The sequence below is a fragment of the Corvus hawaiiensis genome, chromosome 3, assembly GCF_020740725.1.
Source record: "Corvus hawaiiensis isolate bCorHaw1 chromosome 3, bCorHaw1.pri.cur, whole genome shotgun sequence".
Classification (NCBI taxonomy): domain Eukaryota; kingdom Metazoa; phylum Chordata; class Aves; order Passeriformes; family Corvidae; genus Corvus; species Corvus hawaiiensis.
The window spans coordinates 103,296,802-103,319,496 of NC_063215.1; the positions used below are offsets into that span (position 1 = coordinate 103,296,802).

The 22,695-nt window shown below is 41.9% G+C and overlaps 1 protein-coding gene across 3 annotated transcripts in view; it reads right to left on the reverse strand.

Annotated features, from left to right (window-relative positions):
* The window catches only part of ALK (ALK receptor tyrosine kinase), a 313,072-nt gene that overhangs the window by 21,303 nt on the left and 269,074 nt on the right, over positions 1 to 22,695 (reverse strand). The window contains exons 12-19 of one of the 3 annotated variants that reach the window (XM_048296584.1): positions 14,091 to 14,253; positions 9,723 to 9,873; positions 7,300 to 7,431; positions 6,325 to 6,469; positions 5,477 to 5,539; positions 3,801 to 3,899; positions 2,968 to 3,120; positions 1,681 to 1,779 (exon numbers count right to left, since the gene is read on the reverse strand). In XM_048296584.1, coding sequence (XP_048152541.1) covers positions 1,681 to 1,779; positions 2,968 to 3,120; positions 3,801 to 3,899; positions 5,477 to 5,539; positions 6,325 to 6,469; positions 7,300 to 7,431; positions 9,723 to 9,873; positions 14,091 to 14,253 — 1,005 coding nt within the window. Of the gene's footprint in view, positions 1 to 1,680; positions 1,780 to 2,967; positions 3,121 to 3,800; positions 3,900 to 5,356; positions 5,568 to 6,324; positions 6,470 to 7,299; positions 7,432 to 9,722; positions 9,874 to 14,090; positions 14,254 to 22,695 lie in introns of those variants that run through there. The other 2 variants (XM_048296583.1, XM_048296585.1) reach the window with 2 other exon arrangements.

Sequence of the window (22,695 nt, forward strand, 5' to 3'; positions counted from 1 at the left end):
ACTGATTTGGGACAGCACTCTCACTGGGATTTGCTGTGGTGTGCCCAGACTTCAGGGAATCAAACCAGCCAGCGACACTGGCATATTTCTCTACGTCAAATAATTACAGATAGAAAATGGGATCTGAAGACATCCAGGAACCTTTGATTTACACATCTTATGAAGAAACAGGCTTGCTCATGGACTGTCTGGAAAAAGTAAATGAATTTCACTTGGAGAGACTCAGAGTTCACAGTTCTGATATTTAGTTCTGCTCTATTTAATTTAACCTGACCTTCCAAATACAAGTCCAGTTTGAAACTTGAGGGAGCTGGGGTATAGCCAACTTTTCTAAATCACACAGAAGTGACTAACGTCTGAAATTAATTATTGTATCATATTGTTCAAAATTGATAGCCTAAGCTGTTTCCTCAGAATAACATGATGTATGCAGAAAATAGCTAATTTTTCAAAACTTTCTCTGTTTCTAAACAACAAATAGGACTACATTTGAAGTCAGTTTATGCTAGTGCTATATTCCTTGCATCACTTCACTGATACTTCTGCCATGTCATTAAAAACCACACCTTGAAAGAAGACATCCTGAGGATATCCTTGAAATAGTAACTGATATTGCAGGATTTTTTCCAAAAGAAGATGACAATCATGAGCAGGTTAAATCACTATTGATTTCTGTGGGAGCTGGATTGAGCCCAAAGACTGTGACGGTAATAGGTATTGCATCTTCTCCAGCAGATGTTGCTCAGGGGAAAAATTTAAGGGGTAAACATGCACTCGCAAAGGCAGATGGATGTAATGACCTGTTCACAAACCCTTCCTGTCCTCCATTTTCCTCCTCATTGCCTTTGCTTTGATCTTTTAAGTCGTTGCCCTTTCCTGAGATGGAAATGATAGGCTCGTTGGATGGAAAGAGGATTACTCTTCCACTCCTGAGAAGTATTTAGCCATTGTAAAAAGGTACTGTCAGGACAGAAATCATAGACGTAGGGCCATGTGTGTGCAACTGATAACTCCTGAAATTCTTAAAACTGAAACAGCTGTGTAAATCTAATTTCCTGCTCTAGGTACATCCCTCTCCTCCCCCAGACCATACCCAGTGTGGACAAAGAAAGGTGGCAAAGCTGTGGTTTGAATCCCTGACTGCTTTTCATTGATTCAAATCTATTCTGCTTGCACCAAATGCAGGTGAGCAGATTGTTTGAAATAAGAACATGAAAAGGTGAAAAATATCTTTTAGAATTTCAAATGAAAATTCCAAGAATACTGACATCCTACTAAGTAGCAGTTTGTGAAAGAGGAACCTATGTCAGAGTTTAGGCTTAAATGTCATACATTAAGAGGTAAAAATTGTATGTAGGCATACAAATAAAGAAGCTTTTAGGCATTAAACAGCACCAGATCTCACAAAACCAGAAGCAGCTGTGTTCTGGCAGCTTCGTAGTACAACACAAACAATAAATAAATGTCTCTTTTGTGATGCAGTCAGTAACCGAAGCCTCCTCAAACTGGTCATTGTGGTTAGAAACAACTGCAGAAATCTGAAGTTAAGATGTGTGTGGGAAGGTGTCATTAAATACAGCACTAGCTGAAAACCTGAATCCTTTTGCCTCTCAGGGCCCAATTATCTGTGGCTCGGATCCAGCCCTCCTATGAAAATATCTTTTGCAGAGAAACACTCACCTATCATGATTCCTGAAAACGCCAAAATTAAAGCAGCCACCAATGCTGAAGTCACTACGGACAAGACCAAGGAGAAAGGGAGACGAACCACGGGCTCAGCTGTAACAGAAAGGAGAAGAAGGAATTGTATGTTTGAAATGATCTTCCAGGAGCCACTTTTTTTTGCAGTCAAATGTTTTTCTGCTCTTCCTTCCATTTACTCATCTGCTGCTCCTATAGTGTAGGAGCAACCTTGGGCATGACCAGTTCTCAGGATCTATGACTTCTCATACCTCATTGTTTCACTTTCCTCAATTAATATCAAGCCATTAAAACAGATGGTTCACTATCAATGAATTAACATGTGAACTCCTTGGGTGTGAAAACAAGACCATAAAAACCACGGGCAGGAGGTTGGGGAGGTAGAAAGAACATTACGTTGTCAGGGTTAAAGTGCTGCTATCAATGCCAAATCACAGCAAAAGCAGGAGGACTGCAATATATCATCTAAATGCATGTAATCCAGGCAGAAAAACCTGATAACAGTGTAGTGGAGCTGCATCTTCATGTGGGATCATGCTATTAAGGTTTACTTCACCTTGACAAAATGACCATGCTTTTTACCCATCTTACAAGCAGGAATGGTAAAAACACAACAATTTTCCCATGCCAGTGACAAAGCTGACAGCAGGATCCCAAACCCCTGGTGTGACCTGCTCTGGCTGCTACACTAGAATATGAAGCAAACCTAGTAATGGAGCTCTGAGCACCTGGTTTTGAAAGAAAGGCAAGTACAGGCACTGTATTTAGTTTTTTTCAGAGAAATCTTGCACAGAATTTCTCACAGTTTCTGAACTTTTACCTTAAATGTCCAAATCCATAGGAATCGTATTTTCCTTCACCTTGCACAAATTTTTTTGTTGTTGTTGTTCTTTAGAGAACTGGGCTGGCATTTAAGTTTAGCTGGAAAATTCCTTCAGTGAGCAAATGTTCAGGATTTCAGAGCAGACCATGAGCACCAGCACAAGCAGGCACAAAATTTGACTCTGCTCAGATCTGCCCAGTATGCCAAACATATACTGTAGAGCGAAGTAGCACTGCTGCTCAGTGCCCCAGTCTTCAGCATTGATGTGGCTAAATCCTGGCAAAAGAACTCTGCAGCATACACCAGCAGGAAAGAAGGTTCAACTGAAGCCAGGTTTGAGAAAGATTAGATGGCACTTTCAGGATGTCTTACAGTCCAGACTACAGCCTTTGGCCATGCATTTTCTGTCCCACATGTCAGCAGTACCCCACACACCTACTTACCTGTGCAAGACACACCATCCTCAGCCAACTCTGTGCCTGGCTCACAAAAGCAAATGACTTTTTGAGTTTCAAGATCAACATGGCACTCGTCCATCTCACAGTGACTGCAGTTAAGGTGCAGCCTAATTTCCACCTCTCCGTGCCCCTCTGTCACTAGGGAGTGGATGAAGAAGCTGAGTTAATTACTGTAAGACCATTCTTATAATTTCTTTGGGCTCACCCTTTTCTTTCCTGGCCTTTACTCCCTCCAAGATCAAACACTGCAATGTCTTCAAAACTTTCTGGCTGAATCTACCAGGCCAGAGTGCATCTGTATTTGAAAATACTTCTGGCTATTCTAAAGCAAGCAGGTTTTTTAACAAGTAGATTTTTTTGTTGTTTTCGGAACACATTGCAAACATATTAAAGACACTGACTTCTGGGAAAACACAGGTTGGAGTGGCAATATTTATCACTCCCATGCACTGCTGGGCAGCACCTGGATATTTTACCAAGGGACGCTCTAAGGAACTTGCTTGTTAGTGAATAGTCAGGTGTTGTGTCTGTTTTTTTCTTTAAGTATCTGAGCTGTGAGGTTCTGTTATCACTTTCCATGTTCAAAACTATTCTGTAGGCTGGTGGACTGTACTGTTGGGAGTGTTTCCTAATAGCCTGGATGTTCTCTCTCCCTATTTTTTTTCCTGCTACCTCTGTTTATTCTCCACTGTACTTTATACACTATCTTTCTGCCTCCTCATGTTCACGACACTGAGTTGTACCCAAATGGTTATAAATTGTCCTACTATTTTAAAAGGAAAAAAGCCCCCTAGAAGACATCTGACCAGTATGAATACCTTTAAGTGCTGGAGTGTATAAAGTACCAATTGGATTAATAAAGGACACACCATCCTCCCCATCCATCTCTGGGTCATTGTCCACAGCAGCATTGCCACCTATGTCAAACCAGAAGTTACCTTAACAGACTGAGGCTCACTGACAATGTAACACAGATAAACATGGCAACATGCGTGAATTCAGCATATTTAGGGAGGCATCCAAATGAAAAAAGAGAAAAGTTAAAGCATTTAATATATTGGGAATATTAAGCAAGTTGTAGCATGAACCACTGGACTTCATCTCTAGAATTTCAATTTAATGACAGAATCTTGTGACAATCCATTTATTAGCTCTATTTAGGTAGACTGTTGCAAACTAAGCACAAACTTCATCTTTAACCATTTGGATGCTGTGAAACATACAAGCCCTTCTTAAAATTTGTGTAGCCAAGAGTCTGGAAAGCACCAGTACTCAAGGGCTAAATTAATACCCTTGCTGATCAAGGTATGTACTGTGTCAGCAGAGGGAATGAAAAACCTCATATCCTTCCTCTCCTTTGCACCCTAAAAGCAGGGTGGTCCACCAGGAGTGGGGACTGAAGGAATTTATGAGTTGCTCATTTGTGCTTGAGCATATAGAACACACCAGAAGCAAAGTATGGGCAATACATAAAGAATATCAGAAACACAATATGGGCCACACATTTTGTACTTCAAGCATGCAACAATTCCCCCACCCCACCCAAAAATAGCTTTTTCCCTTTAATTGTCTTCAGTGAAATTAAAAAAAGGTCATGTGAGTCATTCTGTTGGAAAAAGAAGCGTTACACAGTAACATTGGTACAAAACATGCACTTAATCATTTAAACTCATTACTTCCTCTCAAGATTTCTCATCTACCATATACCTAATTTAAGCTGTGGAGAACCAGGGGTTAAAGAGTCCACCACAGCACAGATGGCTGCAGAAACTATGTGGCCCAGGAGACTATGGGTTAGTCGAGATCTTGAATCTGGCCCACACCATTTGTAATCAACATAATGCCATCTGACAGCTGCCCTGAGACACAGGGGCACATGCAATTAGCTCCTTGTTGACTGAAGTCATATTAAGAGGGGTCCAGGCTGGCAGCCTGAGCCTCTGCCCCCAGAAACCAAGGCCCACCCACAGCAGGGCAGGGGAGAAGCTGTGTCTTTCCCCCAGCATAAAGCCGGGCTGCCAGTCTCCAGGACCAAAGTCCTCCAAACACAAGTGCTGGCAACGGGAGCACACAAGCTATGGCTCCTCCTTCTCCAGCACTGTCACCCCAACATGAAAGGCTTAGGAATCACAGCAGGATCTCAATGGCACATTTTGCAGAGCGCAAAGCCAGGGTTGCAGCTGAAGGACTGGCATCTGGCTCTTTGCTCAAAGACTAAATGCTGTATTTTCATCTAGTGCTAAAAAGGCAACACACAGACATACTAGTACATAACAGTCAAATATGCTAGCTACAGGAGAATTATCATCAGCATTTCGCTGATCATTAGCACTAAAGGAGGGGAAGGGACACCTTGAACACGAAGCCACTTTACCTATATATCCTCCGCCTCCTCCACCTGAGGAGCACCCCCCTCCACCCCCTCCGAAACCCCCTCTTGTCTCCCACCCCCACTTCTTCATGGCCTGGGGGCAGGATCTTCCTCCAGTAGCACCTTCCAGCAAGGATTTTCCTGACCACAGGAAGGAAGTGTTATCATTCCAGCCACCTCCACCACCTGCAGTTGAGAGAAGAGAAAAGGCACAGCTAGGGATTACTTTTTGTGTAAGAAACACTGCAGGGATCTGCAGGACAAGCATCCATTCAAAACATCTCAGCTGAAAGTCGTCATTTGCACCTCTTTCCACCTACCATACAAGGATGAGTATTTTCTATGGAAAATTTAAAAAGGTATCCCTACCTAGTCTCCAACCACTTATTTCTGGTTTACAGAGCCTACCCCTTCTCTTTGCCAAAAATACTTTTGAAAAAGAACAGTGTCAGTTCTAAAGTAGAACAAAAGGAATTTAGTGAAAGGGGTGTGAAAACACATCCCAGTCCTGCTCTTCACACAACATACCCATCAGTGACTCACTTTCAGCTCTGCTGGTTGCTCAGTCCAAGGTCTCTTCTCAGAGACTTCTAGCCAGGGTGCAATTATGCTCTCTCTGCATAAGCCAGGGAAACTGTGAATATGTCCACACAGCACAAAACAGTGCAGGGAGCAGAACGCCACACTGGCACTGCAAACTCCCACATCAAAAATCAAACAACTTTGTTTATGAGAGGTATTGCATTATTTTGGGAGAATTGTTACCATTGCTATGGCTATTCCATCTCTGATACCCTTATTTATGCCAAGTATCCAGCACTGTGCGTACCTTCTATTTGCATTCATTAAGATTCTATATTCCCCCTTGACCTGTGTTTTCATGAGTTTTGCCTCACCTTCTTGTGAGGAGGCGGAATCTGGGAGTACCACATATTCAAAAGGTTTTCTTAAAAGGAATAAACTTTCCTTACCTGCAGCTCCTGAATTTCCATTCAACCCTGGAATAGAGGAATCATTCTCCAGTCTTTCTGGATGAAATGTGTCCGTTTTGGCCCTGTAGGCCCTGCCACCACCCCCTGCTGCAATTATCAAGGGGACCGGTTCTCCATTCTCCATCTTAACAAATTCAGAAACAAAGGCAATGTTCAAACATGTAAACGGAAGTTCAGCCACATGATAGTTATGGCATGTTGCACCCAACAGGCATCTAGGGCTGCTCAGCACTGCACATTGTCATTGCATTATTTATGCACCCACACTCAGAAAATTAATGAATAGCACTAGCCCTACCAATTTCTGCAACAGGAAACAGCAGTGTCAGCAGCTCTATGAATTGTATCTACCATGGTGATGGCTCTTAGAAAGCCTGTAATGTCCCATGTGATGACCCTTATCAAATGAAACAGCTAAGGAGCACAGCTCTGTGCAGTGCAACACAGTGTTCCCACTGGTGAAGGACTGCCTGAAACCAGTGTTTGGAATGAGTACTCTCTCAGCTAGCACAGGACAGGAAATATCAGTGATCCACAGCTATAGGATTGCCAACAGAAAACATACAGGCTATCCTCAACTTTTTGTGTCAGGCCAAGTGCATAGCTGAAGTCTCATGTTCTACAATAACAGAGTTAAATGAAGTCCTGCAGAATTTGCTCTTTGCTGTAGAACTGTGCTTCAGCATCTCAGTTTTTATTGAAAACCCCCCCCCCCCAGTTCAACCCATTATGTTTGTGAATGGTACTCCAAGCCACTGAAAGAAGTGTGGCCATAGTGCACAGCAGTTCTAAGAACTGTGAAGGGCCAACTCAGATCCATACATCCCTCAAGTGGAAATCAAGGATAACTGGAGCTCACTCTGTGGACCCTCTCCCTGAGGTGTAGAAAGGATTTTTCAGAGGCAGGTGGAAGGATGTTGATGCTGAAGGTGCATGGGGACTGTGTTTCCATACCTTGAATATGTAAGTGGCACCGCCCCCACCTCCACCTCCTCCTGCCCATTCATTGACACTTCTGTTCACACGAATCTCTTCTTCGATCACGTTGTTCTCTCCGATGCAGACCTTCTGGATAACATCATTAGTCTGCAAACAGAAGACCACATCTGAATTCAGGTAAGAAACCTCCATGCCTTTGTACACACTGAGGCCTCATGAACCCTTCACTGTCCCAAAGCAAGAAATTGTCCTCCACCGAAACTACATGAGCAGAACCAAGTGAATGGTCTTCTAGAAGATTCTGGCTTTTTGCCTCAACCTTCACCAGAAAAATTTGTTGCTATTTTAAATTGAATTATTTTGAAGCAAGCTCAGTGCTGATACCTAATATAATGTAAAATAGCTCTATAAACTTTTAATGTACAAAATATAGCAGAATTTGCTGCAAATATTTCCCAGCGTTAATAGTCTGTATTTCACAAGTGGAGGAAGGGAGTAAACTTGGCAAGGATGTGCCTTGTCCCACGTCACACAACAGCCAAATGGCAGAGACCTAGAGACAACCCATGCTTCTCTACCTCATTTCCAGTCCCTCATTGGCTGGGGCCAAGCTGCCAAGGTGTATCTCTGTTGATCTTAGAAACAATTTTACTGTAACTACAAGTGCCTACAAAACCAGCAGCAACCCCACCTTGGATTGCAATGTTCACCTGATGTTAAGGAAAATACCTCACTACATAGCCTTCAAATTTCCTACTTAGCATTTTTTCCCTTCCATCAATTAGCACCCAGTATACAGAATTTTCTGTATGAGGCAAATCCCTGAATTCACTGATTTCAACCGCAACACTAAACCATCATTTATATGTACTTCAGGACTATGACGTGGTTTAAAATTGGAGCACTAAAGTGACAAGCAGGACCCTGCTGTGAGCATTTTAAAGTTGCAAACTTTGCTTTTAGCTTATTTTACTTTCCAGGTTTTGTCTCAGTAACGCTATCTTGTTATATTGGACATATATTGCTCACTGAACTTACTAAACCAACAACAATTTCCAGAAAAAATGCACAAACATTTGTTACAGTAGGATTGACCTTCTGCTTCCTTCTACTCTCGTGTATGTTTTCTTTTGGAAGGAGAACATGATAAAATCATACTCAAATTACAAATTATTCTGCTGACCACAAAATATGTTCCAAGTTGTGCTAGAGATTGAGTGGCATCCAGTTTGTGTGTGCAGACTTGCCTAAAGCAATAAACAGCCCTCCTTTCCCTATTTTTCCCTCTCCTTAACTGATTTGGTGTTGGGTGGGAATGATTAATAAAATGACAAAGTCAATGACCCAAAGGAACCACTAGATTATAAAAAAAATAATCCTTCATGGCAAAGACATAACTGATTACAATCCAATCTAGTAAAAGTCCCCTCTACAAGTCAATGCAATCTCTTTGCCTCAATGAAAGAATTACATTAGCACTCAATAAATTCTCACTAAGATTACAGTGGCCTGCAATTTAATGAGTCCATATATTACACTCAGCTGGAATGTCCTAGTTAAAGACGTTGGATGGACGTTTGAGTTAGGCCATTTCTCATTTCAAAAAGGCTTTATATTAATGGTTTGTTTGTAGATATGTGTAATTCTAGTTTTAACATTATTTACTTCAGCAGCCAGACTTGAGAAACCCTTTTACTTGTCTACATCTTTCAACCTTTCTCTGCTCTAACAGACTGCTAAGCTTTCATCTCTTGGATGCCAGCCATTAACAGCTGAGAAATGCACATCATTTAAATGTCCAGCTCAAACCTGTAGGTGAAATTTCATCAGATAATGCTTAGTTTGCTCCATGAGAGTGTCCTATTCCCCCATCCGCCTCCAAAGAATACAAACCCATTAATAAACTATTGTGCATGCAAATAGTGTCCATCTTTCTGTCAAGACATTTCCAGTAAGAGTTGGTTAGTAACACAAAAATCAGGACCGAGCCAGCAACGATTGATTTGTATTTCCTGTTCCCATATGGAGAATAACCAAGCAGGCCCTGTGAAGTAGGTATCTCTAGAGGTGCAGAGTATATGATAATGGCAGGGCTGGCCTCAATAGTGGAGCAAGAGCAAAACCCTGCAAAGTCAGCCTTGAAGACCGATCTCTAGAGGAATGGAAGGCAGGGTTGTCTTTTGTCTCCAAACCCCCGCACAGGTGCTCTCAGATCAGTCAGGAGCCTGTTTTGTATTATCAACAGGGCCCAAATGTTGAAGAGAAGCAAGCACAGGGACATGGTACTTCATCTTCTCATGCTCTCTCAGTAAAACTGTACCTATTCCTTGACTCCTATAGCCCCAAACCTCTTGAAGACAACATGTTTCTGTGTGAAAAGACAAAACTCCATGGACTGGTAGAAGGGATGAAGGCAAACCAGAAAGGCAGTCACTTACACTAGGACAAGCATCTTCTCCTTGCTGTCCCACCAGGATATACAGTGTATCGTCCTTCTGGAGGTCAAAAATTCCCAGCACAGACACGCCGTGGGACCGCACCATGGTGTTCTTCCCTCCTTTCCCACCAGCAGCTCCATAGCCTGAGATGCTGCAGAAAAAAGAAAACAAGAGGCTGGCACCTGAGTTGTCCCAGCCAGGTGGAAGGGAGCACAAACCACTTCTGAGCACTGAGCGTTTTGCACACCCAAACATGGTGGCACAGAGCTGTGCCCTGAAGTCCTGACATTCTAAATAAATCTAAACCCGAAGCCTGAAGACTGGTTTTCTACTCTGTTTGAATCTGTGAGCTTGGGTAGCTACAAAACAGATTCTTTCACATTGATTCTTGGGCAAACACTGCTGAGAACAGACTGAGCAACTCCCTGTAGTTTCCAGCTTTAATATATGAAACACATCTTGTTTCCCAGAAGGCACATCCTTGAGAAGTTTTCAGCAAGGAAGAGAAAGAACAGAAGCAGGAAAACTGGTAAAAACAGGACATATGGCTAAAGAGAACATTAAGCATGAGATTGACAGAGGGAGATTTAAGAAAGCAGACAGCGTAACTGGTCCTGGTAGCATGGACCAGATGGAAAACAGCTCTCTTATTCCCAGGACCAGAGGAATACAGAAAGAAGAGTAGATGGAGATGACACTACTTGCAGTAAACAAGGAAGGCAAAAGCCCCCTGGTCAAACTCATGGTGACCAGGAACATCTCCTGGTCTCCAGCCAGGAGTGGGCAGGTTACACACAGGCTGCTTCAGTCTCAGTTAAGGCTCTGGGGTTTTTATTTCAAGCAGTCAAGATTCAGAGGTGCTTACTGTTGTTGATGTACCCAAAGATGTGGCTGCAACACTGTGTTGCTCAGTTCCTCCCTCTCCCTTTCTAACAATGGACATACTTAAAGCAGCTTTCAGCAAAGGATTTCAAAGCACTTTTTAAAGATCATGATAAAACACACATCTCTGCTGCAACGAAACATAGAGTTTCTGAGCAGGTGAATGATGGTACAACAATTCAGTTTACATCTGAAATAAGCAGGTAATTCTCCACTGACATTAGTAACTTTCCATCTATTTCTGTGAGAGCAAAATTCCACCTAGAGCACGTAACCAGAGACAGCAAGACTGAGAACTCAAAAAATTGCTCTCAGCTTCCTACCAGGCACAGTGTAGGTGCTCTGCTTTAACACCTCCTTTCCTCCAGTACCGGGCTGCTCTCTGCCTCTGCCCAGCATAGTCCTGCCTGCAAACAGGCAGTATTTCTTAAAGCATATTAGATCATGGCAATGTGACATGATTATGTTCATGCCACTGCTGATAACCAAAGCAATCAGTCCTCAGTTAGGCTGTACTGGAGCCAGCAGAAAAAGTGATGGACACAAGCACTGGGCCACCCTGAACAGATGCTGCATGAATCTGAAGGCTGAGTTGATTTGCTGTAGAGTGTTGCAATGGCTAATGAGGTGCACTACCAGGCACAGCAAGCTGGCAGGGCTAATTGGCTGCCAGTAGGGGCCATACTTTTCCATGTAGGAACAGATTTTGCGTACAAGCAATGATGTCAGAACGTTCAGGAAACCCAGTTTGGCCTCATTCAAAGGCTGCAGACAAATAAAACCTGGTAGATTCAGGTGACAGTCATTCCCTATTCAAAATGGGTGTCACTATTTAAACAGCTCTCTTGACTTCAAACTTTAACAGGATCCCTTTCAATAGGAACATCTTTCTTTTACAGGAGGAATCCTTTTAACCATATTGGCCCTGAAGAAAGGTTTAGCCCGCCCAGAACAAGAACACAGAGTACCTTCCACTGCCTTCCTTATTTTCTTTTACTATGACACTTTTGGGATCTGAAAAAGAAGCCCACACCTTCAGGAAGGTTTGGGATGTGCAGAGTGCAAACCAGGCTGTGCAAACCAGGGCTGGAGAAAAATACGCACCATAACATCCAGGTTATGGGAAACATTGGACCTAGTCTTGAGAGTACGAGAAAATGCTGTGCCTAGGCTGGCTGACTCAGAATGACACAATTTTGCACTCCGCTGGGCTGTGTTCTTGTGCCACCTTATGTGAAAGGACCATAGAGAAGAGAGGACAGTGGAAGTGACCACAAATGAGGCACTCAGCAAAATGGACCAAAACCTCTTCCCTTAAAAATGAAAAGAAGTTGGATAGCAGATGGTAATGTGTAATTTACTACTAATTGTGTAGTTCACTTCTGTCATACTTGGTCACAGACCTACATGACCAGACCTTCTGAATGCTGGAAGAAAATCTGAAACAAAAAATTCTCTTTTATAATGTTTAACTTCATTGTTATGCAACGTGAAGTCCCATGGGAGCAAACCAGAGCATGTAAAACTCCAGTTTTCCAATGTGGGCACTACAGTGTGTGGCAGCCTACCCAGGCCTGCACAGATGGTAGCGTTTTCTGGGTGTGGTTGGTTTGTGCTGGCAGAGTTTTGTGCAAAATTGAGCTGTCTGTATTTTAATAAAGCATATTCTGCCTCATGTTCACAAAATCGATATCCTTCTTCTGCGGTTAGCAGGGGTGTACATTACACAGTATAAAACACACTGATATGGCAGAACATCAGCTTTCTTGGGAGCCCAGCAGGCAGCAGGAGGGTTTTCTCTCTGTGTTAGGTGTTTCAGCAGTGCCCATCAGGAGAACTTACAGGACCCACACTGCAGCAGGACTGCAGGGAAGAGCTAAACACTGGCAGTGAGTCCAGACCCTGGGAAGCCCTGGAACTGATATTGCAACTTGACATTTTCCTAGGGCTATGCTATGCTGGCAGATTCTGCTGCCCCTTCAGCAGACCAGAATCAGGAAGATGTCAAGTTAATTTAAGCCCACAATTGCCTCTGCTTTCCCCAGGCTGTGAATTTTCTACTATAGCCTTAAGAAGTGCAGAAGAGAATGTCATCCCTTTATATATATGTTATGCACGACATTATACATCTATTATCTCTACAGAACCTAAAAGTCTGTTAGGTCACTTTTAGGACTTAAATAGACAGGTCATCCCTGCAAGGCCCGGGATTTGTATTGTGCAGCAAAAAATCAGCCTGGAGTTGCACAGGAATTCTGGCTCTTCTTGGGCTCTGATATTAAAGAAATGACAGTACTGTAAGCTTTTGGGCTGTTTTGCCTGTTCTTTTTGGGGCTATACTTTATAACCATATTTACTGGATGCTGGTTCTGAAAAATTTTATTCACCTCAGGCAACTCCTTGTTGATAGCTGGGTAAAATATCATTAATGCTTTTTGCATTACCATCAATCCTTGTAGGAATAGGCACTCAGGCAGAACTTGTGCCTAGCCTAGCCAGTTTCTCAAAACTTCTTTGCTCTAGACCTCTGTTAGAGACTGACATCTACCCTCAACATTAGCATTCTTTTTCAATATAAAGGAAAAAAACCAGATGGGACCAGCAAATTGTAACTGAAATTTGTTCAAAGCCTTCAATGGAATGTTTTGCTTTGAAATCCAAGATACCTTCAATGGTTTCAATATGGAATGCTGCAAAACAACACCACTAGGCAGTCATTGGTTCAAACTGACAGTTCTGCTTACAAAGTGATGCATATAATGGCTTCATGTTACCATTCAGACACAGTGAACTACACTTCGATTGCACTTCTTTCCCCAGCAAGAGCAAAAAGGAAAAAATGATTGGTAAAAATCTGATTAACTAGCACTGAACCGTATCTGATCACCTCTCTTTGAAAATAACTCCACAGGGGGATTTCAGTGTTAGAACCCTCAGTATCAGAGAGCCTACCATTTAGGTGGCTGGCTTCCAGAATCAATTCTACAGTGGTAAGCCAGGCTTACAGGCTCAACTTGCTGTGTCTAGATTCAAAAAAGTGAAGATGCTGAGCAGCAGTTGATGCAAGCTGTCCTGTAAGAAATGCTGACACATGATTTTGCCTTCCATGCCAGGTGAAGGGTGGGAAAAACTCATTCTGATCCCAGAGCTCAAAGAATGAAATATGAGAAATGTATTCCTCTTGGTCTGGGGAGGTGAAAATGCTTCATTTTCAGCTACTGATAGAGCTCTCCCAACCTGTAACCATTTAGGGTAAAGATTTGCCTGCCTCAGAAAGTTTCTTCTCTTTCACCAAAAAAGTTGCATCTTCCAGGGAACAAATCTGAGACTAGAGAGGCTGGAAATCACAGGCTCAGTGACAAGTAATACCCCAGTAGATGTGGCCACACTTCTGAATGTAATACTTCAGAAATGCCTAGCATGTAACTGCAGCTTGGATAGTTTCAAACACAGATACATCACGATGATCAGAGACAGTTCCCTCACCTGTATGTGTTAGTTGCCGGTACTCTCCAGATCTGAATGCCTTGGAGAATCCCTTCAGCCCCCACGACCACTCTGAGCTTGGAGTTCCTGTAGGCATCATTGCACTGGCTCTGTGTGGGGCCATAGGGTCCACTGGCACCACAGGTTGTGAAAAACCACTGATCTGAAAGGAGAACATAGGCAAAGCATGACCCCAACACCCAAAGATCAAGTAGTTGTTCTGCTCTTTATCTGCTCTGCTTGTTGGACCAAGAGAAGAACCTGGCCTTGAGGTTTTAATCCAAACAAATACAGAATTCTTTTAAAAGACTCACAGTGCTCTGTATCTCAGTATATGACAGCTTTTCATCGACATCTCCTGAAATCTATCACAGCAATAAACATAGTTTTATTTTTCCTAAGGCTCAAAAAGGCTAAAAGCACAGAGTGGAGGAAAACACAAGAGTCCACCCAGTTTCAGGCTCTGCCCTCTGGGCTGTTAAGTGCTCATTCATAATCTCAAGGCTGGTGCATTCTAGCCCTTTCAGTTTCTAGAGACATTTGGTTATTGAATTTATTTTAAATGGGAAAGTAACTCTTAATTAGATAAAAACCCGTAAATACAACAACATCACTGTGATTAAAACATAACAATAGATTAATTGCATTTTGAATAATTATTTGCTCACAGGAGACTCAAATTAAGCTTCAGAAAGAAAAACACCTGACTGAGGCCTGTAAAACAAGCATCCAACTCTGCATTTTCTAGGCTAGATCTGTGGGTGTAAATCAATGCATCCCTATTACAGCCATTTCCATCAACTGGAAGTACTAATCCTGTACAAATAGATTTCTAGGAAAAGGCTTTGCTAATTTGTGTCTAGTTTTTAAAGTTTGAATACACAATGGTGAAAATTACATACTCTTCCTTAAAGATTCATTTTAGGAGCAGCACAGTCCCAAGAACACAATGCTTTTGTAAAACCCACCTTAACTTATTTTCCAGTATATCAGGAAATACTTTCTATATAATCAGAACTAAGATGTAGATAGTAAATAAGTGGACTAAGCATTTTTTGTGAACATGACATGATTTATCAAACATACTTATTAAGAATCTAATATACACAATATAATAAGCTCCATTACATAGTTCTACTGCCATTAAAGAAAAAAGATTTGAAATACATCTGAAGCTTTTTTCTACAAATTGTGTTGGTCCAGTCAGCCTTCCATATGACCTTCTCAAAGGGCACCATTTTCCCACCAGCTTCCACAAAAGCGATGCAGACTCCTCCAGCGGTGATACTAATTAGCTCAGACAGGGCAATAATTGGACTCAATGTCCAGGAGCTGGACTCAATGATCCTTGCAGGTCCCTTCCAACTTAGGATGTCCTATGATTAGCTTGATCTGCTTCTTGGAATTTGGAGCTATTGTCTAAGCTGATGTGGTCTAGAAATGATGGTCTGCATGAGCAAGGCCAAAAGTTCTACTGTTACTCTTACTGGAGGGGTTCGCCCTCCAGAAATACAAGAAAACACATTAGCTTAGCCAGAAGAAATGTCTGAATCATCTTTTCACAAACTAATCCTGAAGCTGAGCTAAATTCCTTCCTGTAAAAAAAGTTCAGTGAGTGAAATGGATCAAAGAATTTGACATGACTTTAAGAAATAAAGCGACCAGTATTTCTGAAAAATATTGGTAATACAGTGTTGTGTAAAACTGTCACTCTTTAAGAAAATCTCCCAATCTAAGTACTGCTGAGAGAATAATCCCTTCTGACTGAAAAATCTACACCACCCTTCCTCAAAACTCCCCTGCAAAGGTCCTCTACCGATTTTGTCACTGTTACTTGTTTCATTTACTTATACTTATTTCACTTATTTCTCCAGTCCCTCTGCAACGGGTGGCAGAAATAAAGTCTTAAAATTATTACATAGCAAATAGAAGAATTCCCCTCTACTCCTTTGCCTCCAATGCAATGCCCCCAAACCCCCAAAACAACAGGCAAGAGGGTAAAGGCACCTAAGGAAGCAAGGTCTAGAATATATTAAAGCAAAATACTTCAGTAGCACTGGTACCAACAGTCTGGCACCAGAAGTTACCTGTGTTTATCCTTGCAAACCCCACCCCAAACCCAAAGGAAAATCTCACACTAACTGGAAGATGAGAGACTCATTCTGTCAGCTATCACAGTGATTTAACATTGCAATACCCCAGCGGGCTTAGCCACCTGCACTGAAACATATGTTCAGTAAAGCAGGCAGGTAAGCAGAACAATAAGAAACCATTTGGACATCTCCAGTGAAATATCAAACATGTTCCCAAAGGTAGATGCGGGTGACCTTCAAGGGGACAATAAGCCCAAAACATGAGAGAATCAAAATGGAAAACTGGAAGTGATAAAACCTAGGACAGATCACAGCATGTGCAGACTGCTGCTATGGTTAAGCTTTACATTTCTGATTTAGTCCCTTGAAATAAAAGTCGCTCCTTAGGTATCTGCTTACGTGACCTTGGCAAACTTATCTCTAGGCGATTCCACATGTAATACACAGCACAGCTGGACCTGAAACTGGCTGCTCTTGGCTCCCACTGAATTCCAGGGATAGGGGATAAGTGAACTACATCTTATTTCAAAATGCTTTGAAGTGGCCCTCTGGTTCCTTAAAAGTCCTGGTGGAACAGAAGAAGAATGTCCTTCTGCTGCAAACATTATGCCTTCAGACTCAGAACTGAAGCAACCTGAACAGCTTTTGTGTTTTCTGCCTTTAGGCAGACTAGAGGGGGCTCACTTCCAATGCAGAGGCAGTATGAGGGTAAGGGCAAACACTGCTGCTAACTTGAGATTAGTTAATATTCACTAAGATCTTAGAATCTGGCTTTTAAGAGCTTGAGAGGATGGGGAATGAAAATGTTATGCCAGGGAGCACGATGTAAGGAGCCTGGAGACGACTGAGCACAGGAGGTGCTATCCTGGATTTCAAAAGTGGTCCTGTTGTAATGGGCACAATGGTGTATATAAGATTGTCTGTAAAGCCTCCCAGGTTCTGCAGCTGCTGCAGCCAGTGCTAGCAAGAATATTTACTCACTTTATTCAGGTGAATGGTAGACAAGAACAGGAAAAAATGTGTTTCAGAACTAGCAGATCTGGGTAGTAATCTTTGCCCAAAACTTTGCAGGAGGAAGTCTGGCCCAAGTGAAGTCCATGGGGAGACTGCATCTGATTTAAACCAGTAGGGATTTTAGTAAAACCTACAGCCAGGTGTTGCATGATCTCCTCATTTGTCATTGCTGCACTGATGTGCAAAACAGCCCTACTCCTACTCCCTACTCCAGTATTTATAAATACTGGAAGCCAGTCCAACATAGAACAGCTTTGTCACTGAATTAAATGGGACATAATACGACACAGGAAGAAGTTGCTCCTCATGTCAATTAGGACAGATGGATCTTAGTTACAATTCTGGATACAGAATAAAAACCCCACACTTTCCCCCCCGCCTCAAATTTCACAAAGCCAACCCTCAGTGTGCAGATGTAACAGCAGCCCAAGATCTGAAACCACAACCCAGCAGCAAAACAGAATACTGCCTGCCTTAATAACCCACCACTTCTTTTTTAAAAGTAAGATTTCACTCCCTACAAAGTATTGATTTTCTCTTGCTTCTAGAAATGACTGCAGCATGTCTTATGAGCTTGGAGAGAGCATTTCTACAGGTTGCTGCATGCCACAGCAGTTAACAGTAATGCAGTTTGAAGCATTATTTTGATCTCCAAAGACTAAAGCAGCAGCACTGAATCGAAAATCCTTAAGCAGCTTGGTGAGAAGCATAGATTTTTTCCCATCTGTGAATAACTGTGGTCTCTTGCACAGTGCACAGCCCATCCCTCCTTCCTTCTGCAGTGTGCGGCAGGATAACGCTGCCAGCACCTCACACACCAGGAACAGCAGGACTCTCCAGGCTAAACCTCCCCAAAGAACTAGCAGATTGTGGAATTCTGCCCAACTTCCCACAAGTTACATATACCCAGTTTCCAGAAAGAGCTGAGCATTCCCATGACAAAAACCAACATGTAGTTTAATGTAGGGTCCCTATATAGTCTGCCATTGGCAGCTGCAAGATGCTACCTGGATTTAAAAAATGGAAATCTCTGTTTGAGATGGGGGGGGAAAAAAAAAGAAGTGGAGATCACAGTGGGATTCAGATTGGGGTACTATATTTCAGTGAATAAGTCATACATCAGTTCAATTTGATAGAATCCTCCCTTTTAAAATAAACATGGCAGAGGAAACATTAAGTTTCTGCCTGTTCACCCACTCACCTGCCGTCCTCAGGCACCCTGGCAAGGTCCCCAACACATTGGCAAGGTCCCAAGCAACATTGTGCAAAAAATGTCATTTTGGCTCTATTAAAACAATTGAAAAAGAAATTTCTTCCTTCATAATTTTCTTTCCATAAAGAATTTACTGATTGATATATTTACACACACAGTTGCTCATCCTTTTGCACAGCAGAAATTTTAGCTTTCACACAGTTTGTCTAGATACATGAAATGCACAGCAATCAACTTGCTGGATTTCAGCCACAGCATAAGGGAAGTGATATCCCGCTCTTGGAAAACAAAGTGAACAAAACCCCACAAGACTTAAAATTACTAATTTGTTTGAAGCTCTGATACCACTTGCAGCCTGAGGCAATGCTGCTGCAGGCACTGCTGCAAATAACAACCAGTAACACTGAAGAGAAAACCGTGGGGCAAAGCCTAAGGCACATTTGTACTTCTAACATAGAAAGCAATTTCACTGGCACATATACAGCACACACACAAACTCCAAGCCACAAACCAGAAAGAGGCATTTTGGCTGCACCTCAAGGGCCTAAATGTATTAACTGGCATTTGTTAAATCAAGCTGGTTTGAACTTAGTTTAAGCTCATTCCTGACCAAAACTTTAGTGATTTGAGCAAATTGCCAACCAAGCACCAAGGTACTTGGCTTATTTTGGAACCTGGAGTAACATGCTAGTGAAACGCTTCAGTGCTTTAAAACAGCGTGTAGACAGTTTGTGGAACTTGCTGTGACAACCTTATTCAGAGCAAAAGGCTATTCCTACTTCCAGTAGAGTAAAAATCCACATTAAAAAGGGCTATAAATTCTCATGTTTCAGGGGCATAAGAACCCTGGTGGCTAAACTTCTGGATGCAATTAATTCTTCCGCAGAGAGTACATTTTACCTCTTCTTCTCAGGCAGATGTCATCAAGCTTGATGCCATGAGCATGTGGAATGTTTGCTTCACCTATTTGTAAAAACTTCCATAAGCATCCTTTGCAATATTTGGCCAATGTGGGAAATCAGAGGCTTATAGGAAACTGCCCACCTTAATCTTCACTAACATTTGGCTGCCACTGGCACCATGGGCTGCGTGGAGAGCTGTAGATTTTACTCAGTGCATAAGCAATCTCTGTTATGCATTATCAGTAGTTCCAGGGTTGGTCTGTGCTGGAAGCCTGTAAGCAAAATATACTACAAGCATATATAAGACACATACTCATTGAGGTAAGGATTTCAATTTTGCTTTGGTTTCTGCCATTTAACAGTGTTCTGTGAGCAGTAATTGGAGATTATTACCTTTCCCACAATTGAATTTGCCAGAGATTAATGGGGCAGGGGGTTGAAAGATGATGGTAAGTGGCAGAACTAGGTTGTGCTCACAATCACAGTCCCTGACCTGTTAAGTGTGTCTACAAAATGGTATTAAGGGGATATAAACTGATCATAGAAATTAGTGAGTCTTGCCAGCAAAACAAGAACCAGTTACAGAGGTATGACTAGATTAAGAGAGGTCAGCTTTTCCACTCTTTATGGAGTTACTATTTCTGTCTCTGTTTTCTAAATGAGGGCGGCAACAGAAGGCTTAGATGAGTTTTTCAGTTCAGCAAGAGCATCTGCAGTAATGACAAATGTATGCCAGATTGATCCTGAGTATCATTTCAACTAAATACTCAAAAGCTTGATTGATGCTTTAGATTTTTCTTAAGTGTTTACATATAGAGAACACTGTCAGGGTATCCTTGTAGGAAATCGTGGTCAGTGTAAGAGGGTAAGAGCACTACTAAGCAATGAGAACTCTTTGTTTCTTGCCACCTTCTGAAACCAGACACTAACAAAGCAGCATGAAGAAAGCTAATTTCTTTCCCCTTTTATGTTTCACAAAGAGTCTTCCATAAAGGGTGTTAAATGATACTCGCTATCAACTTTTTGGATTTTTTTTGCTCATAATTACACAGGATGGTAGAAATGCACATTAGATAACAACGACCAAGTTGGGTGGAGGTGGAAAAATTGTTTCAAAACCTTTTCTGAGATTTATAGCAGTTTCTGTACAATTTAAACTGCTATTCTTAAGAGTGAGCAGCTTTGAAATTTAGGTCTGAAACCTGTGAATTGCCCTGTTTATTTCAATAGCACGATTAACTCTAGAGAGCAATTATGCCAATTCAACTTTGCTAGGTTGTATCTGGTTGCATGCTGATTTTCAGTATTGCACTGTTGCTACTTTCAATCCTACGGAGAAAGCAACTGTAAACACTGCAATAAAGAAATTCATACCTACATATTCTGAGATCCCACTGTTGTGTCCAAACATTTCCATCACTATTCAGAACGTTACTTTTGTTGGGGGGAGGGTACTGGGCTGTTATTCACTGTGTTAATTGATGCATAATATAAAAATGCAGTTCTGCAGATACCTTTATTGCATTATACCAACAGTTCAGTTAGTATAATTGCACACAAAGAGCAACCAAATGTAATTTTCTTTTACTTAATACTTGCTCCGCTGTTCCTTTCAGCTCCTTCATCTGATTAACTAATGTGACTGAGAGTTCTTCCGAGAAACAGCCATGGAAGTACTCAAAACAGGACTCTCACTGACGGAAAATGCAAAATCTGTGCAACCACTACATACTGTGGGGAAGAGACTGGAGAAAAACCATAATCCAGTCTGGATGAGAAAATGATTTGATGGCAGTTTCCATGCAATAAACCAAGGCTGCACAATGGCTGGTGGATATGCAGAGAGGAAGGGACAAAACAATGCAAGGTTTGAGAGGAAAAAAGGTTAATATTTCTGCACACTGCATAACACACCGTTTTTGTACTGTGCCCTGACACAAATAAGTTGTCAGTGGGACAGAAGAGAAGCTGAAACATCAAAAGAGAGCCTATCCTCATGGCATTTAAAGCCTATTCAGAAGCACCAGAAATCTTTAATTAAAGCTTGATTGCTCTGTGTCTTGTTATCTCCTTTTGCCTACTCAGAATCCTATTTTGTCTCCTTCAGTTTCCATGATAGTACTTTGTTTACCTCGAGTTCCTCATTATTGCTCACTGTATCTTTATATGCCCAAATTTCCCATATTCTAGCCTTGTGTATAAAAGGAAATTGAACTGGTTTGATATAAATTAACTTTTTAATTGGTAGTTGAATGATAGTATGGTTTGAGCAGCTTTCAGTTTTACTTAAACTAATACCTAATCAATTTAAAACCGAAGACAAAGTAAGCCTGGGTTTACAAGAGAATAAACAGCACTCAGCCTTTTGTACAGATTTAACCATCTCAATGAAAAATCCTGGCTCCATCAAAGCTGCTTCAATCTTCTGGTGTATGCAGACCTTGTTACAACTTTTTTTTCCAGAATCTTGCTTGTAGAATCAAGTTTCACCTGCAACCTTTCAGCAAGAAGACGGTATTCCAGCAAATAACACATCATTAGTTAATTGAAAAGGAAAGAATTTGCACTGCCCTGTGAACATCTATCTAATGGCCACCTTGCACTGCAAGCAACTGTGTGACATGAAAACCACAGGAATTTTTCTGTGCTGGTCCTGAATATTCCTGTGCTGGTCAAGAAACTTGAGAGAGTAACAGCACTAGTTGTAGACATTTCAGGTCTTATTCTACCCAGTGTGTTCATTACCCCAGGTGTGACACACTACAGTGGGTAACACATTTTTGGAAGCTTCTGGATCTTTCACAGTGTGGCTGTCTTGTGTGTTTTGAATCCCCAGTGAGCATGACCTGGAGGCACTCATGACCAGCAGCAGCAAGGCTGAAGAAGCAAGTCAGTAGGTACAGAGCCTGAGAACAGAGAGGACAGGGAGGCTGGTGGCGCTGACCATCACTTTTGCTGAAAATGGATTTCCAGGCACAGGCAAAAGCAGCAGGTGTGTATAAGAGGTTGTGCTCGGATCCAGAGGAGCAAATGGAGGGCCCATGCCCTTGAAAACAATTGAGCTTCTTTGGATTGAATGTTGTGTAAACAAAGTGGTAGCTGTCTTTCAGACTGTAGCTCCTGCTGTGAAGGCTGACCTGGCTTGGGGACTGAGGGAGGGCATTTTATTATCCGGTTGTCTCATCAGCTTTAGGAACACAGTTCTTTGTTTTAGTATGATTTCTTAAGAAGGAAATATTATAGTATGTGAACCATCACACAACTCAAAGATCCTATTAGCTGTAATTACTTTGAGCTGAGCTCATATTGGTCAGTGCAGTCTTTGGGACTTCAGGGTGGCACTGATGCTGTTGGTTCACTCACACAACAGTAAATATGTGCCC